Source organism: Erythrolamprus reginae, chromosome 3, assembly GCF_031021105.1.
Source record: "Erythrolamprus reginae isolate rEryReg1 chromosome 3, rEryReg1.hap1, whole genome shotgun sequence".
NCBI lineage: Eukaryota > Metazoa > Chordata > Lepidosauria > Squamata > Dipsadidae > Erythrolamprus > Erythrolamprus reginae.
Genome location: NC_091952.1, coordinates 229,132,537 through 229,151,830, shown reverse-complemented (window position 1 = coordinate 229,151,830; position 19,294 = coordinate 229,132,537). Strand labels below are relative to the sequence as shown.

The 19,294-nt window shown below is 37.7% G+C and overlaps 2 protein-coding genes across 4 annotated transcripts in view; one reads left to right on the top strand and one right to left on the bottom strand.

The window, feature by feature from the left end:
• Nucleotides 1-19,294, bottom strand: part of VPS13B (vacuolar protein sorting 13 homolog B) — a 454,077-nt gene that overhangs the window by 116,213 nt on the left and 318,570 nt on the right. For all 3 annotated transcript variants that reach the window (XM_070748103.1, XM_070748104.1, XM_070748105.1), the window contains exons 37-39: nucleotides 10,469-10,671; nucleotides 8,597-8,804; nucleotides 7,970-8,154 (exon numbers count right to left, since the gene is read on the bottom strand). In XM_070748103.1, the coding sequence (XP_070604204.1) occupies nucleotides 7,970-8,154; nucleotides 8,597-8,804; nucleotides 10,469-10,671 (596 nt within the window). The remainder of the gene's footprint in view (nucleotides 1-7,969; nucleotides 8,155-8,596; nucleotides 8,805-10,468; nucleotides 10,672-19,294) is intronic.
• Nucleotides 1-19,294, top strand: part of COX6C (cytochrome c oxidase subunit 6C) — a 336,477-nt gene that overhangs the window by 127,856 nt on the left and 189,327 nt on the right. The window lies entirely within an intron of this gene.

Sequence of the window (19,294 nt, the reverse complement as noted above, 5' to 3'; positions counted from 1 at the left end):
TACAAACATACCATGCGTAAATTGTAAAGGCCTAGGGGGAAAGAATATCTCAATTCTCCCATGCCTGATGGCAGAGGTAGGTTTTAAGAAGCTTACGAAAGGCAAGGAGGGTGGGGGCAATTCTAATCTCTGGGGGGAGTTGGTTTCAAAGGGCCGGGGCCGCCACAGAGAAGGCTCTTCCCCTGGGTCCCGCCAAACGACATTGTTTAGTTGACAGGGCCCGGAGAAGGCCCACTCTGTGGGAGCTAACTGGTCGCTGGGATTCGTGCAGCAGAAGGCGGTCCCTGAGATAATCTGGTCCGGTGCCATGAAGGGCTTTATAGGTCATAACCAACACTTTGAATTGTGACTGGAAACTGATCGGCAACCAATGCAGACTGCGGAGTGTTGGTGTAACATGGGCATATTTGGGAAAGCCCATGACTGCTCTCGCAGCTGCATTCTGCACGATCTGAAGTTTCCGAACACTTTTCAAAGGTAGCCCCATGTAGAGAACATTGCAGTAGTCAAGCCTCGAGGTGATGAGGGCATAAGTGACTGTGAGCAGTGAGTCCTGGTCCAAATAGGGCCGCAACTGGTGCACCAGGCGAACCTGGGCAAACACCCCCCTTTAGTTATTTTCTGTAACTCTTTTTAAATAATGTTACATAGAAAAGAAAGATGGAAGAACTACATAAAGCCTGTTGAATAAGAGCCTTCCATTTAAAGTATCCAAATGAAGAGGAAATTAATTCTGGTTATGGAAATATAGAAGAAGTTAGCATATCTAAACTGATATCAGCTATCCACCGAACAGTTAGTGGTGATGACAGATTGCTCCCAATCATTTGGTAGTCCTTAAACCATTTTGGAAGGTCTTACTGCTACTGCAACTAATATAGATAGGAAGAAAGGCTTTTTTGATAAATTCCTTCTGCATATCTCATATGATCATTGTTTGTGGAAGCAAAACACAATGTCCTTGGTTACAAGCTTTAGCTGAAAATTCCAAAGTATTTCTCTCCCCACATAAGAATCTGGAGACATTATGAATAAAAAAATTATTTACTTCTTGGCTAACTTCTGTAACTTTACCACATGTCTTGCAAAACTGTTTCTTTAGGCATTATACCAATTACAAATATTCAAAATACATATCTTTTAAAATAGCAAACTGAGATACACACAAAAATAACCAACACCAGCAGTAATATACTCTCCATACAGTTAGAGACACTTAAACTACAGCTAGTCTTTGACTTATAACCACAAAAGTGTTCAAAATTTCTCTCGCTAAGCAAGACAATTGTTAAGTGAATTGTGCATGATTTTATGACCTTTTTGCCACAGTTGCACAACAAAGAACGTTCTTTCTGCGCCAACTCAGGAAGCTCAAACTGCCCAAGCTGCTGCTGATCCAGTTCTACAGAAGAATCTATCATCTGCACCTCTATAACTGTCAGGTTTGGTTCTGCAACCCAACAAGACCGACAGACTTCAGAGGATAATCAGAAATGCAGAAAAAACAATTGCTGCCAAACCTGCCTTCCATTGAGGATCTCTATACTGCACGAGTCAAAAAGAGGGCTATGAAAATATTTACTGACCCCTCGCATAATGGACATAAACTGTTTTCAGTCCTACCTCAAAACGTCGCTATAGAGCACCACACACCAAGACAACTAGACATGTTTTTTTCCCCAAATTCCATCACTCTGCTAAACAAATAATTCCCTCAACACTATCAAACTATTTACTAAGTCAGCACTACTATTTTTTTCTCATCATTCCTATCACCCATCTCCTCCCACTAATAACTAACTTTGTTGCTTGTATCCTTATGATTTATATTGACTGGTTCCTAAGATGATTTGATTGCTTATTTGTACCCGGACTATCATTAAGTGTTGTGCCTTATGATTCTTGATGAACACACCTTTACTTTTATGTACACTGAGAGCATATTCACCAAGACAAATTCCTTGTACGTCCAATCACACTTGGCCAATAAAAAACTCTATTCTATTCTAAAAAGACAGAAATTCCCACTCCCTAGTGTGTGCCAATGTTACCCAGTTGGATAATGAAACATCTACCCCCCACCCCAAATAAAATCAACCCCAGAGAGCACCAACAGTTCCATCCTGAGCTACAAATATTATCTTCTATTGTATAAATTATTAAGATTATTATTATGAATTCAATGTCCTGTACTGATTTTTTTTTCTTCCGCAGGAATAAATAAAATTTAAAAATACTTTTTATTCCATGTTACTGCATTTAAATTTTCTCTATGGGAAAGTCCAGCAGCTAATATACAGTATGCACATTTTACCAATACTTGGACATATATGATTTTTATTAAATAAAACCTACGGAATGTTCAGTTATATTGCTGAAATGTCAAGAAAATCCAAGTTTGCTTGAAAAAGAGTTCTTTTTTTAAAAATGTATCTCTCCACCTTTTAGATTACTTAAGAACGAGGCTCCTATACATCTTCAACTAATAGAAGCCATTAAAAAAACCTTTTGTAATATTGGAAGCAGTTGAGAAACCACAAGTATTCAAATGCAGGAAATCATGATTTTATAACATTTTAATGTGATCTCCTCTTGGGAAACAAAGTTAGCCAAGCCTTATTTCTGTACAGGAAATATTCACTGTATATTTGTGGTATGGGGCACAGCTGCACGTTTTTCACCTGTAATGCCCACTGGTATTGTGGCTTATTGCATTGCATCGAGATTGCCTTCCTGTCCGGAAAGCCTTTAAGTACAAACAAGATTCTGAGCTGAGGTTTTATTTCCCCTTGGTATCAGAATATGGTAATTCAAGAGCCATGAGAAATAATTGTAACCTTTAGGAAGAAATACATAACATTCCTTTATTTTTTAGAAAAAGCATGTGGCCAGCTTATCTTATCAATTCATCAGGCTACTAGGCTTAGAGCAAATGCAGGTGTGCTGAATAGATCTGTGAATTAAAAAATGTGCCACAAAACCTGCATGGAGTCTCAATAAAAAGGGGAAGGAAACTACACGAAAAAGCAAACATATATTTAAAAGCAGTCTCAGAAAACCCATAGGATCACAGGGAAAATAAAAATGTATTACACCTAAAGTGCGTACATCATTAGGAGAAAAGCCACTAGGTTTTTGGACTTTTTTTTACTATGTATCTATCCACAAACTATGTTAAAAATTCAACAGCAACAATAGGAATACAGTGGTACCTCTACTTATGAACTTAATTCATTCCGTGATCAGGTTCTTAAGTAGAAAAGTTTGTAAGAAGCAGCAATTTTTCCCATAGGAATAAATGTAAAAGCAAATAATGTGTGCGACTGGGGAAACCACAGGGAGGGTGGAGGCCCTGTTTCCTCCCAGGAGATTCCTAGAGAGGCCCCACGGAGGCTTCTCCCTGCCTTTTCCGGCCCTGTTTCCTCCCAGGAGATTTCTAGAGAGCCCCCACAGAGGCTTCCCCCCACCTTTTCTTCCCTCCACCTTTTCTGGCCCTGTTTCTTCCCAGGGGCCCTTATTTCCTCCCAGGAGATTCCTAGAGAGGCCCCACAGAGGCTTCCCCCCACCTTTTCTGTCCCTGTTTCTTCCCAGGAGATTCCTAGAGAGGCCCCACGGAGGCTTCCCCCCGCCTTTTCTGGCCCTGTTTCCTCCCAGGAGATTCCTTTGGAGGCCCCACAGAGGCTTCTTCCTGCCTTTTCTGGTTACAGTTTCAGAGGCTTGGCTTTGTAAGTGGAAAATGGTTCTTGAGAAGAGGCCAATTTTTTTTTTGAACACCCGGCTCTTATCTAGAAAAGTTCTTAAGTGGAGGCGTTTATAGGTAGAGGTACCACTGTGCCAGGAATACTTTCAAGAATTCTGTCGCTAATATTTATCTGGCTTTGCATTTTATTGCAGTAAAGCAACTATACCCATGATGCATGCCAGAAGTGGCACATAGGTCCACATAGCCCACTCTCTGTCGGCACACAAGCCATTACCCTAACTCAGCTCCAACGCAAATGCGTGCACGACTCCCACCCGCCAGCTGGTCTTCAGGTCTCTGCCATGTATGTATGGGGATGGGATGCATGCGGGGGGCCATGTGTTCATGCAGGGGTTGGCGCACATGAGGAGGGGGCATATGGGACACATACACACACACACATGGGGGGCATAGGCATAAGAGCCATGCGCGCAAGGCATTTGGGGGGTTCACACGCAAGTACATTTGGCACTCAGTCTGGAAACGGTTAGCCATCACTGCACTATACCATTGTATACAAAACTATCCATGTGAATCAGATCATCAAGACATCTAAACCAATATTTACCATTTTAATTTCCTACATTACTATCGGAGATTTATAATGGAGATGTGTACATGTCAAACACACACTTGTATACATACACTCACTGAGCTTTAATTGTTAGTAATTTTGGCTCATGAATTTTTCACTGGAAGAAAATGATCAAGCTGAAATTACATTATTTTACATCTAAATTCCACAGGGCTCTGATACTGCACATAAGAAAGAATGTGATATACAAAGGGGGACTAGAAAAATCAAAAACTTTATTGATTGTAAATCAGGGAAGAATTCCTTCCTTCCTGTTAACTGTGGTAGAATTTTTATGGTTTTCTTTGCTAATACCAAGAACTTAAATCATTGCATGTCATACACAAATTATTTGGATTTCCAAAATACTTGCTTCTCAAATGTGAGAAATGACTCAAACATCAGTAAAATGTGTGGTTTTCTGAATGTTCTTTTCCCAGGCTCTCAATTGCCAGCTCAACATTGTAGTCTCAATGGGAAATGTAAAACAAAAAGTTACAAGTGCACAAGAGCATAAAATGAAGTATTATCTCCAAAAAGATTATATTATATTGGCCTCCAAGAATCCAATGTAGCTTTCCGATCTCAATCAAGCCGAGGTGGTTTTGGGGTTTAGGTGATGATAACAGAGTCAGGTAGTGAGTTCCATGCATCAACTACTCGGTTACTAAAGTCGTATTTCCTGCAGTCGAGTTTGGAGCGGTTTATTTTGAGTTTGTATCTGTTGTGTGCTCGTGTGTTGTTGCGTTTGAAGCTGAATTAGGCACTGATAGGAAGGACATTGTAGCAGATGATTTTATGGGCTGTGCTTAGGTTGTGTTTAAGGCGACTTAGTTCTAAGCTTTCTAAACCTAGGATTGTAAGTCTAGTTGCATAGGGTATTATTATGGTAACTAGGACCAGCAACTCTTTCACGCCCACTTATAATGGCTGTAGTAGCAGTTACAGTGGCTGTTGTTAGACAAACCCCACATTGTCGCAGTGTCCTGTGAATGCCATTTGTGATGTCCTGACAGCTTCCCCATTAACTTTGCTTACTGGAAACCAGCAGTGAAAATCTCAAAAGGCAATTGTGATCACGAGATGCTGCTACCATCGTAATTGTGAATTGGCTGCCAAGCAGCCAACTGTTGTGGTTGGCTCTGGCCCAGCTCCTGCCCCAGGGAATGTGGAGGTGGAGGCAGGGGAAACGTCAACATATCCTAGGCCTGTTTTGTTGCCGGCAGAGTCAGGGAGTGCAGTTTCCTCGGACGAAGAAGAAGGTGGGGGTGACTTGGAAGAGGGGGGCTTGGCACACAGCACAGGAAGCCAATCACCATTATCTTCGGTCGATTCGGATGATGAAGTGTTAGACCCACGTAGGCACAGACTTATGCATTGAAGAGACCAATTGAGGAAATATTACAGGAGATAAGAGAGGCCCCCTGTGTTTGGGTGGGGCTCCAGTAATTAGAGCTGCTGATATAAATAGCAGCGTTCTAGTTTGGCCGTTGTGGAAGATTATCTGATCGTAGTTCTTCAGGATCGTGCATCGCTGTGTCTGAACTATGTTTGTGGATTTTTCACGCCTTTGACACCAAAGCAGAGTAAAGTGTGTGTGTGTTTCACTTCGTGGGAAGAAGGAGGGCTGTGACGTTTCTTCACAGCTACTAGCTAAGTACTTAAGGACTGTTTAAGGGACTTGTACAGCTGAGAAGGTTGTTTTGGGGACGAGTGCTCTTTGCAATACAAAAAGGGTGCTTTGTTTCTTTTGAATTTTTGATAAAGGACATTGTTTTGAATTTTCAAACGTGTGTGTGTCTGAAATTTGTACCCGTGAATTTTCGGGAGGCTTCTACCAGAGAGTCCGGTAGAACACCAACTCAGGATGATCTGACTGTTGGATTGCTGCAACAGCCACAATTACAACAGTTGTTAAGTCCCCTTATTCAGCGCATCACCGAATAATGATTGCTGAATAAGGACTACCTGTAATTACAATTATTTCTAAGATTTCAATGTGGTTCCATTCCAGATTAGCTCTAAACTACTTACAAGACAAAACAATGCACTACAAATATTACAAAAACATAGAAAAAAACAATATTAATGGAATATTAATGGCTCTATGGAACCAACTCCCCCCGCTCCCCCCCCCCCCGATGTTCACACTGCTGAAAAGCTGTTAAGCCCTGGCTTTGTCCACAGGCCTAGGGGCCGTAAACTCTAACAACTGACGTACCCAAATTATGTTTGGTTGGTATGTATGTTTGTTAGACTGGGGCTTTTTTGGATTATTATAATGGGTTTGTCAGGGTTATAATGGGGTTTTAAATCTACAGTTGATGTTCGACTTCTTTTTATTATTGTACTATTGTATTGTTTTTTATTGTTGTAAACCGTCCTTAGTCCTATGGGATTGGACGGCATAGAAGTTGAATAAATTAAATTAAATTAGATATAATATTATGCCTGCAAAATTTATTTTTTTAATTTTTATTTTATTATTATTAGATTTGTATGCCGCCCCTCTCCGTAGACTTGGGGCGGCTAACAACAATAATAAAACAGCATATGAACAAATCTAATATTTAAAATAATTAAAAAACCCTTATTAAAAACCAAACATACAAACAAACATACCATGCATAAATTGCATACGCCTAGGGCAGTGATGGCGAACCTATGACACGCTTGTCAGCTCTGACACGCGTAGCCATTTTCAGTGACACGCAGCCGTTAAGGAAGTCAGGTGTCCATTTTTCCAGATGAAGAAATATCGTCGCTTCGCGTTCCCTTTCATTGGGTGAGCCGATTCTTTCCATTAGAACGAAACCTGTTCCTTCCAAAGAGCCCCTTTCTCTCTCTCCTTCCTTCCTTCTTCCCTCCCTTCCTCCTTTTGCCTCCTCCTTCCCTCCCGTCTTTTCCCTTCTTTTGAAGTTTGCTCTTTGCTTGCTTTTTCTGTCAAACCTTTGCAAGGATATCTGTCCCAGGCTTCTGGAAATAACCTGCAATTCACGTGAGAATTCGCCGTTTCAGTGAGTCTTTGGGGCAAGGGCGCCCTGCCCTCTCCTGCAGGAGTTTTTTTTTTTAAATAAAGAGTCCGGGGACTATTCTGCAAAGTGAAAGTAAGACTCGGCGAAGCTTGTTTGTTGACTTGAGTCAAAGCTTGAGAGTCTAGAAAGGTGCCGCTTGGAGAATCAAGAGGAAGTGCCACTATGAACAGGAAATTTGGAGTGCCTGGAATCGGTTACCAGACACTTTTAGCACAAAATTATGGTTTTTTTCTCAAGGTGACACTCCACCTGAGTTATGCTGGGTTTTTTGGCGAATTTTGACACACCAAGCTCAAAAGGTTGCCCATCACTGGCCTAGGGGGAAAGGAATATCTCATTTCCCCCATGCTTGACGACAGAGGTGGGTTTTAAGGCGCTTACGAAATACCATTTATATTTCTTTTTTCAGATTTACTGGAACCAAAGGTTGGAAATTATTTGAAGTCTGGTGACATACAAATCTAATCAATAAACTCTAACAAATTGAGACTCCATAATTTCTCATGAACAGCAAACGTTTTTGTCTTTTGTAACTCACGGATGTATTTTCACTTTTTGAATGAATTTCCCATTGGCATCCTGAGAGTTGTTTCCCAAATTAATAAAGATGCTACCAACCTGAAGTACATCTCCAAGATCTGCAGTGCTAATATCTGGATCTTCAGTGGTGTTAAAAGGAACTGGGGTGATTCTCACTAGGGTGAGTACCCTGGGCTCTGGATATCTCCATAACATCATTCCTGGATCATCCTCGGTTTCATTGTAAAACACAACTTCATAGGCACCTGGTAGTTTTTGTGTATCTATTAAATTGAGGTGAAATGGAGGAAGAAGAAGAATTTACCCAAAGAAAGTCCTAGTCTGTGAGAACAATGAAGTTAAAATAAATTAAAACAAGAAAAAATAAAACGAAAGCCAAACTTTAAAAGCACCCACAACTTAAAAAAAAAAGGCTTCCTTAATTTGTTAAACAATTATCTACCCTGTTTCCCCCAAAATAAGACATCCCCTGATAATAAGCCTAATCGGACTTTTGACTGCATAGCAATAAGGCCAAGCTCTTATTTCAGTATTCAAAAAATATAAGACAGGGTCTTAGTTTGGGGAAAACACGGTAAAGAAAAGTAATATTTAGTACTACAGTGTCAGGCCTGGAAACCATCTTGGGCACTGGATCTTCAGGCCTGCCACATTAAGTGCTGTTTAGTACTAGTAGAAAATTACTCCATAACTGCTATATAATACCTGTATCTTGTATATACTGGAATAGGCCTGTTCGTAAATCATCTGAAGTATGTTCTGTTTTAGACATCTGGTTTTTTTCCATTGAAAATTGTACTGGATACATCTGATTGTCCACTTGTCCTTCTATCTTGTCTTCTTGAACAAGGTAAGTTTGCAGAAGTTCATTAAGAAGAACTAAGCAGTTCAAATGTTCCTGTCCCCAAAACACCTTGTAACGAGAAAAATCATAGTGAGCAACTTGAAAAAAATCAAATACTTTATATCCACTTCTTTCTAGTAACTTAATTGTTAGAAACTTTATTCTAGGACCTTTTTAGATTTATTGGAATCTAATTCAGATCATGGTCCTGAAGGAGAAGGTATAGTAGCAAAAAAAAAGTTATTGCAAAATCTATCCAGATTCCTAAGGGGTCAGTAAGGGGTGAGTACAAGTGCACTAGAGTGCCTTCCGTCCCCTGTCCTATTGCTCTCCTATATCTCCTATACCTTTCTCCTATTCCTATATCTCTTCTTCTATTCTTTCATTGATATGTTCTATTACTATATGTTCTTCTCTATTATTTCTTAGATATATTTTACTATGAGTATCTCCTCTATAACCTTCATCATGTATTTTACTATGTGTATATAGATATATACCCACTAAAACCCTCATTGTGTATTGGAAAAAATTAATAAATAAAATAAAAATAAATCTTGAAGCAGGATTTATTTTAAATATATAGAAAAATATATCTTAATAGTGCCATGCAAGAAATCTGTTTTTGACTTTCCTTTTAATACATAAATGATCAAGTATATTTTGACTACTGTACATGATTAATTTTATATCACATATACTTTAGAATGTCCTTTCCCATCTTTATTTTCTATTATTTCAGTTTGAATTTATGTATCTCCAGTCAGTCTGGGGACTAGACTGGAGGATTATGAGATTATATACCCTATTAACAACATTATGCATCTATTCCGACAAGCAACCCAGGAAAAGCAAACATCGGGACTATCTATTAGAAAAACAAAATTGCTTAACAACAGTTTAAGTTTCTTCAAGTTTCCATTTCTCTCCCAAGACAGACTTCTCAAGTCATATGGCACAGAGTGTTTACATACAGCTATAGTTAAGTAATGATACAAACTGTAGCTAATCCAATGGGTTTATATCTTTCAAATCAGCTAACCCGTCATTCTGCAGCTAATTTTAGAGGAAGGAGCTGCGGACTGAACTATGTAATGAAATGTCAAAAACCAGGTTCTGCTCTTCAGTGGAAAGGATCCTTCTGTAGGGTGGCACCCTTACCAATAGACAGTTTTGGAATTTTTAAGGAAAGAAAAATCTGGAATTGTGACATACGACATCAAACAGCAGTAGTAAGTGTCTACAATTAATATTTTCTTTTTTGTGCATCCTAATTACAAAAAAAAAAAAGGATTCCATTTCTGCTAAAAGTGGAATATTGTCATCGGGAGAATATGCTATTGGTGTCTGGCCATATAACAATTTTCTGGTTTTATTTTCAAATGGTTATTAAGTAGAAGGAATATAAAATTATATATAATAAGAAATAATGTGAAGTCATTTCCTTTGAATGTTTTTAAAACAATTGAAATTCAGATTACAAGACTGAAATTTACTTAGAGCTGTAGGGGAAAAAATGATAGACATAATAAATTCTGCCAGGAAAAGGATCTTGTTAATAAGCCTTAGATTATTTCCAAGGCACATAGAGAATTATAAGTCATTTCCACATATTAAGATGAAATAAACTGTGTCTAAGATTTCCTTAAATCTGAAGAATTTTCTCTAACTTAGACTTTCCATTGTCCATACCCATTCTATCCACAATTTTAAATGATTTTCTACATACAGACCTGAATCAGTCCACCTCTTATATCAATACCGACTTTTGGAATAACTAGTTCTGAACCGGGATTCCCGCTATGTTTACACCATTTAGCTTCTATGGTGACAGAGCAGCACATAGGTCCAACGAGAGTCCTGCTTTTCTCCTGAAGACTAGTCTTTATAAGGAAATCATTGATGTCAAGGGTAAGTGATGATTTATTAATTATACCTAAAGTAAGCGTAAAAAATTACCATTAATTATGCATAAAGTATATGTCGCTATTTCTTTTCAAGAAATAACATATTTACTTCTAAAGGAATAATTTACATAACTATGTACAAATCGTATATATTTAATGCTTTTGCAACTAAAATTTTATATATATATTTGCCAATTATATTTTTTCCATATAAAAAGTAACTCAACTATAAATATGTAAAAAGGAAGTTCTTTTAATCAATTCCATTTTTACACTAAAGAGATTGATGAAATATAGCAATTTGGCAAAATGTGAATTAGTATTTTAGTATTTAAATTGTATACTGTATTGTCTACTAAGTTCTTAATGTGCTAAACATAATTATTATATGAGAAAATGAAAACATCAACGATAAAATACAAGTATGCAAACAAGAGAAAAAAAATCTATATGAATGGGAGAGGAAATCACAAACAGAAGAACAAAAAGCACATTTTCTAATAACATTTAAATGTTTGAATGAACTATGTTAAGAGAATTAACATTAAAAATCCTTTCTTCTTTTAGAATATTTAGTTTCGGGAGGGGGGGGGATGTTCCCCAGAAAAAAGAATAATAGTAAACAGCAGAATACAAACATGTAATCCTAGAGCTATTTGAGTAGGATTATTTATTTATTTATTTGTTTGTTTGTTTGTTTATTTATTTATTAGATTTGTATGCCGCCCCTCTCCGTAGACTCAGGGCGGCTCACAACACAATAAAACAGTTCATGACAAATTTAATAATTTACAATTTACAATTTAAAATATTTTTAAAAAACCATTATTAAGCAGACATACACACAAACAAACATACCGTACATAAATTATATAGGCCCGGGGGAAATATCTCAGTTTTCCCATGCCTGACGGCAAAGGTGGGTGTTAAGGAGTTTATGAAAGGCAAGGAGGGTAGGGGCAGTTCTCTGGGGGGAGCTGGTCCCAGAGAGTCGGGGCTGCCACAGAGAAGGCTCTTCCCCTGGGGCTCGCCAACCGACACTGTTTAGTTGACGGGACCCGGAGAAGGCCCACTCTGGTCTTCCAGATTAGAAGAATATCAACAAGAAATGTTGTGATTCACTACACTAAAAGAAAGCTTTTATTTATTTATTAAAAATGAGTTTTAATGTCACCACAACCAAAATGATTCTTGTCAGTTTATAGCAAAGCAGAAGTCATTTCTTACTGAGAAGAATATTGATTCTCATTCAAGCTTCCAAAAATCGCTAGATTATCTTTTTAAAGAAAAGTTTAGGTAAATCAAAAGGAGTTGTATCCTAATTTCTTTTAGAATGAGAAATTCTGTTTCCTTATTCTAACTTTTGAAAAGTAGCTATTATGCCAAGAATCATTTTTATAAGAAACTGAATTAATGCTCTTTAAAAAGTAAGCTTTCTGTAACATAATGTAACAGCAAATTTTCCCATGGTAGAAAGCAACAAGACTAATTGTTGATTAGTCAATTGCCAATACCAAGAAATCGTTCAAACTATATTGACCACCCAAAAAGGGGATAAATTATAGTCTTCGGCATCCTGAGTATGAGAAAAAGAAATATCAATATTTGAACACGGAGTTCATATAAAGTCCATATTAAATATACAGCGTATGCTTTATGTCTATAATATACAAAATAAATGTTATAAATATAAAATGTCAATAAACGTACAATTTTACATTAATTGTATGCCTTCATAATTATCAGCTTAAAAGAGAAACTGCTGTGTTTTAAAGCTATTGAACCAGCTATATAAATGAATAATTTATATAGTTTTTATATAAATTATATAGTCTCCCCCCCCCCCCCCCCCCCCGCAAACTCTATCAGTCTGCTAAACAAATAATTCCCGGAACACTGTCAAACTATTTACTAAGTCTGCACTATTACTACTAATTTTTTTCTCATCATTCCTATCACCTATCTCCTCCCACTTATGACTGTATGACCGTAACTTGTTGCTTGTATCCTTAAGATTTTTATTAATATTGTTTCCTGATTGCTTATTTGATCCCTTGACAATCATTAAGTGTTGTAGCTCATGATTCTTGACAAATATATATTTTCTTTTATGTACATTGAGAGCATATGCACCAAAGACAAATTCCTTGTGTGTCCAATCTTCCTGCTTTTCTTCCCCAACACAGTTGATGGCAAAGTGTAATTGGACACAATCACATTTATCCAATAAAGAATTATATTCTACTCTATTCTATTCTATTCTATTCTATTGAGTCTGATAGAGAATTTAATTTAATATTGAAGTATAATATGTTTTTATGCCAGTAGGAAAAAAACAGTGTGCTCTGTTATCTCCACTAAACTGATATTTTAAGTATTGTTATTATTAGTAAATGAATGTGCAACATTTTCAATAACAGTACAGTAATTCCTCATTTTTTGCGGGGATGCGTTTCAAGACCACCCGTAAAAAATGAATTTCCATGAAGTAGAAGAAAGGATTTTTTATGTATTTAACGAGTATTTGGACTTCTAAAACCCACCCTTTGAATTAAACAGTCATTCTATCTTTCTCAGCTGGAACTACATGTGATATCCTACCAGTTTCTTTAATAGAGTACAGTAGTACTGTAGAAGAATTTTATGAATTTTCAATGGATTTAAAATTTTCAATGGATTTAATGGATTTAAGCCCCCTGTGAAAATCCATGAAATAATGAATCCGCGAAAGATGAACCGTGAAGTAGCGAGGGATTACTGTAATTATATTCTGAATCCTAATATTTAACATTGCTAAAGGACTTGATATAACTGGGATAGGTTTATTTTATCGCTCTGTATTACTTGCAGCTTCAAAGAGGAAGACTTAAAGATGGGATGTGGTGCGTGGAAAGATAATTTCCAGTTGTTTGCATAGCATTTAATTACAGATAAACATTTACTCTAAAATGGGCAATTGTCTTTGTGACTTCAATATTGATTTATGTATCATACACTTGCAGTAATTTAGTTTCAAATATTATGAATTCCACTGCTAAATTTGGTGGAAAATATTTATTTTGCAAAAAGTATTGTTTTAAAATTACAGACTCATAGTCCAGTTCTAAATCTTTTTTAAAAAATCTTTAATTTCCTCTCTTATATGCAGTACTTACGACAATAAATTGAAATGTACTGGACTTCTCAGCCAGAGGTATTCCACCCTATTCTAACTATGGTGCTCATATTTGGAATTGTCATTGTGAATATTGAATTTCACTATGTTTAATTTGTAATGCCTATGGCTTATTTTTCTAAAGAAATTTAATATTTATAAAAATGAACTAAAAAATACATCCAGGGTCTACAATAGGCAGCTGTTTCATAAAACAGGATCTCCAATCCTGTGATTCAACTGCCCCAAACTCCCCAATCCCCTCCATAAGTCACAGCCCTATCCCGTGTGTGTCTGAGATAAAAGCATTTGAATCAACTGTGTTGGGGAAGAAAAGCAGGAAGCTTTACTTATTCATTTCTTTTAGAAATTAGGGGAAAATAGTCTGTTTCCTTATGGCAAATTTTGAAAAGTAGCTATTATGCCAAGAATAATTTTATAACAAATTGAATTAATGCTCTTTAAATATAAGCTTTCTGTAACATAATAATGTTAAGAGTTCACAGAACAAAACCTTGCTCAGTCCTTTCACAGAATTTGATAATAATGGAAAAGTTTCAGAACTCAAGAAAACTGTTACCCAGATCCTGCTGTCAACTCAAAGCAACACATGTGCCCCAGGGGTGGGTTCCATTTACTTTCACCACCAATTTGCATCACAATGTTTTACATGTGCAGGCACACTCCGCTTGCGTGTATCCCCTCGTGCAATTTCACTTCCGCGCATACTCAGTGTTCTGTCTGACCGGGCTCAGGCGATAATTAACGGTCCAGGAAAGAAGGTCAGACACACACGTGCATTGCTAATCAGCAAACTTGTATTAAACAGAAAAGAAAAGGCAGAAGAAAACTGTCCTTATTTTCAGGAGTAAAACACAGTTCGAGGCGAAAATTCAGCTAGAAACAAAGTTCATGAAAAAGCAAACAAATACAAAATTCACGTAGCAGAAACGTTCCAGGAGTTCTCTGAATTCTCGAGGCACGAGAGCAGCAGCTAGTCCCAGAGTTTTCAACTCCCACTTGCCTGACAATGCTGAGTTGAAATCCAAAGGCACAGAGCAGAGGTTTCAAAGCAGGAATCACAAAGCCACACCAACCACACAGATAAACATCCACAGTTTGCCTCTGCCTCTGTTCCCTTTTGTAACTGTAGCCCTCGTTATGGGAACCACACCCAGCCCTCATTCTGTGGACCACAACCAAACACAGGTGACACCATAATCACTGTTGATAATCCCTTAATTGAGCCCTACGTTGCATTGCTCTACGGCTACGCATATTGATTATTTGTTCAGCATCCGAATCCAAAGAGGAGAGGCTATCCGACGGGCTGCCTCCTAAATCCCCTGGGCTGTCTGCCAGTTCCTGTCGGCTGTCTGCCAACTCCTCTGAACCATCTGCCTCTTCCTCTGGGCTGTCTGCCACATTTTCCTGACTGTCAGCCAGGCTTTCACAATCACTCTGTGACGCATCTCTCACATATGTGGGGGCAACAGCTGGCCCAGGCCCGAACACAACACTCAGTAGCTGGAATCGGCCTGAAGCACAACTGAGGAGATGATTAGCTGTGCTTCGGACGTAGAAATAAAGATCAGTATTAACCAGGGGGTGGGCAGGACAGTACTTTTTCAAGCAGTGAAAGAGGAGAAGCCATCCAAACAGGTAAAAATTCACAAAAAAATGCAAAAAAAAGAAAAAAAAAAGAAGATGACGATGATGACACCCATGGACTGGCTCTGACCGAATTGGATCTGTGACATCACCAGCAGGTCACTACCGGTTTGGGAGATTCAGTCTGAACCGGAAGGAACCTACTCCTGATGTGCCCCCAAAACACAGACACTGCTTCATAAACGATTGTGCACAACCACTGCAAACCTTAGAAAAGGTCATTCTCAGTGGGGAAGAGTTTCCATGTAAACCAGACGAAGGCATCATATGTAAAAGGCGGATTGGGTCATTCTTTGTCAAGTGGACCAGATGAAATTGAAGCCTTATTTGAAAAGAAACCATCACAAAAACAACATATATGATAGAGAAAAACATGCTCTTTCTAATGAAATAAAAATGAAGATGATTGAAGGTGAGAAAATGGAGAGGGATAGAAAACAATTCGCTCTTTCTAATGAAGGTGATTGAAGGTGATGAAACAGAGCTCTCTGTTTTCTCACCTTCAATCATCTTCATTTTTGCTTCATTAGAAAGAACACGCTTTTTCCTATCGTATATGTTGTTTTTGTGATGGTTTCTTTTCAAGTAAGGTTGCAAAAATCAGTCAAGTGGACATCTGGTCCACTTGAAAAAGAATGGTCCTCTTCTAAGTAGGTACCCAGACCGTTTTTCAGTGTCCCACTCATCGCTTGCTTAAACAATCTCTCCCACTCTGTAAAAGGGAGGGAATGGAGAAAAGGAAAGCATAACCATCATTGTGTGATTTCTCACCTAGCAACCACTTTGCTTAACAACAAAGCTTCTGGTTTCAATTGTGGTTGCTAAATGAGGTACATGAAATAACTGCCTCTTTAATTCCCCACCCCTGGCCAAATCTGTCTTTGCAGACTTGCTCCATTGCCTCATAGTTGCACTAATGGCCTCGATGATTTCACTAGGCACATGATGTATTATATCCAATGAAATACACAGGTGCACCAGACAATCACATGAATATCCAAGTTTGCTTACAGTATATTTATAAAAAAGGACTGTAACCCCACCCCTCTTTAGGCCTCTTTTTGCCTTTGGTGTTGTCAATTGGTGCCTCAACCTACTGTGGTCCTCAGTTAAAAAAATACCCCTAACATATTCTACTACAAATGCAGATAATCTTATGGCCATTCTGTTTTTATTAACATTAATTAACATTAATCTCAAAATTACTCTAATTTCAGTTTAACAGAAAGAGACAAGTTGATGAATATTATTAAGTAGTAGAAATTTTATTTATGCCCAAATGATCCATAAAGGAAAGGTTCTTATGATTTTGAAAAGAAGATAATTTATACTGTCAGAAGCATCTCCAGGCAATTCTCAACTTACAACAGTTCATTTAATGACCGTTCAAATTTACAACACCACTGAAAAAGGTGACTTAGGTGCATAGAGAAAAAATCTCTTAACAACAGAAAATTTGGGCTCAACTGTGATTGTAACACAAGGATACCTATATACTGAAGTTATACAATTAAAAAAATATACTTTAATATTACCAAGAGCCAAAATTCTTCCTCAAGGCCATTAGAGCTTTATTTTTCAGCTGTTCTGTTTCTCCTTTAGGATGACCTAAATTTTCTCATAGAAATCACATTGAAAGTTGGACAGGGGCTGACACGCATAGAGAACAAGGCTTTACACACTACAGGAAAAGGTGCTGAAACATGAGTGGAAACTATCAAAATACTCTAGAGGCTAAATATAGGGTCTCTATGCACCTGTATGAACTACAGGGTGTAAGATGAATTCCCATAGTTAGCTAGAAAAGGTGAAAAAAAAGTTTAAGACTATTTCCTTTCTCCCTACCAATATATAAAGCTTTGACACAGTTCTCCAAGGATACTCTGAATTGTAGAATATTAAGTATTTTAAGACTATTTACAGGACCGTCTCTGCCGCATACCTCCCAGAGACCAATAAGATTCCACAGGGTTGGCCTCCTCCAGGTCCCATCGACTAAGCAATGCAGGTTGGCAGGTTCACAGGGGAGGGGCTTCTCTGTGGCTTCCCCGGCTCTATGGAACCAACTCCCTCTTGATGTCCATACTGCTCCCACCCTACTGGCCTTCCGGAAAGCTACGGAGATCTGGCTTTGCCGGCAGGCCTGGGAGACATGAATATTAACATCTGCGATGGGATTTACCATAGGATTGTATGGTGGGTTATATAATGGGGTTTTATAAGGTTATATAATTTGATATTTATATTTGACTTCTTACTATTGTTGTTGTACTGCATTTTATTTGTTGTAAGCCGCTTTGAATCCCAATGGGATTAGGCTGCATAGAAGTCAAATTAATTAAATAATTAAGTAAATAAATGAATGAATGAATGAATAAATAAATAAATAAATAAAATAATCTAATCATTTCCACCATTGCTCCGCTAGCTCACAGAATTCTGTTTACTTATCCCCAAATCTGTTGATATCCAAAGTTTGCAATTTTCTTCATGGATACCACGCAAGTTAACATGTTTTGTTGAGCACTTGCTTTTTTGTTTTCAAAAGAAGAACAATTTGGTCATCTATTCTGTAATTTAAGGGGGGGGGGAGAGTCCTTTGGGAGACTAATAAAAATGGTGAGATGAGGTTTACAAAATATTGCCAGCCCTTGCATTGTGAAGGTCTGCTTTGATCCTTTATAGAGAGCTTGGATGTATAAATGTGTTGATGGAGAAAAGGCAATCAGACTCCTTTTAAAATGGGGCTTCTGTATGTCATTATAAAGTATGGGATGCCATATGCTAGAAAGAAATAAGTAGGTAGTCTTTATACAGCTGGAAGTGATCTAGGAATGTTTGACAAATGTGGAGGCATGTGATTGATACTAACCAGAAGCTGATTTGCATAGCAATTACTTGAAGCCAGAACTATTAACTTTTATAAACCACTATATAACTTATTTTGCTTTCTAAATATAATAGTGAAAGATGTAGCACAATGGCAATTGACAAGGGCGAATAAGTAAAGACAACTGTAAAAAAAATTCCCCCATTCCTAAGCAGCAAAATTCTAATGGTCCATATATTTTATGTTTCCCTCCAGGCTTTCTGAAGTGCTCCTGAAAGAAGAAAATCATTTTAAGCAGTCCTCTCCTTCCCATTTAAATCCATTCTCCTAAATAATTATTTATAGCTGCATCCTGCTTCTTGGTTCATCTCCAACAGCTTCTTCTCTTGGACCAAAAAGATACGTTAGCTTCGTTCTTCTGCCAATAGCTCCTTCTTTCTTGGAAACCTAGGAGTTGTTCTGTACAATTTCCAGCCAAACAGATTCAGTGTTCTTATACATGTGTGATTTGTGAATGAATGAACACGTTTGCATTACCTTTATGTAATTTGAAACAAAGTAAATGGAGAAGTAAGGAAATAAGATTAGAGAAATGTAAAAAAAAACCATCTTCCCACAATAATACCTTTGTACTTTGTCTGGCAGTACTATTCAAAGAAAATTCTTGCGTTTCTCCTGTTATCTGACCCAGTTTATAATCATATTTCTGTTTGCTGGGATGTTACTGTATGGAAAAGTTGCATTCTGTCGTGAATTAAGAACATTATTGGTTCAAACAAGTTATGTAAGAACTACTACCCAACAATAATACCCTTGAAAATGTCCAAAGATACTTCACCAGAAAAGCCCTTCACTCCTCCACTCGAAACAGAATACCCTACGAGACTAGACTTTCAATCCTAGAAAGCCTAGAACTAAGATGCCTTAAACAAGATCTAAGTATTGCCCACAAGATCATATGCTGCAACGTCCTGCCTGTCGGCGACTACTTCAGCTT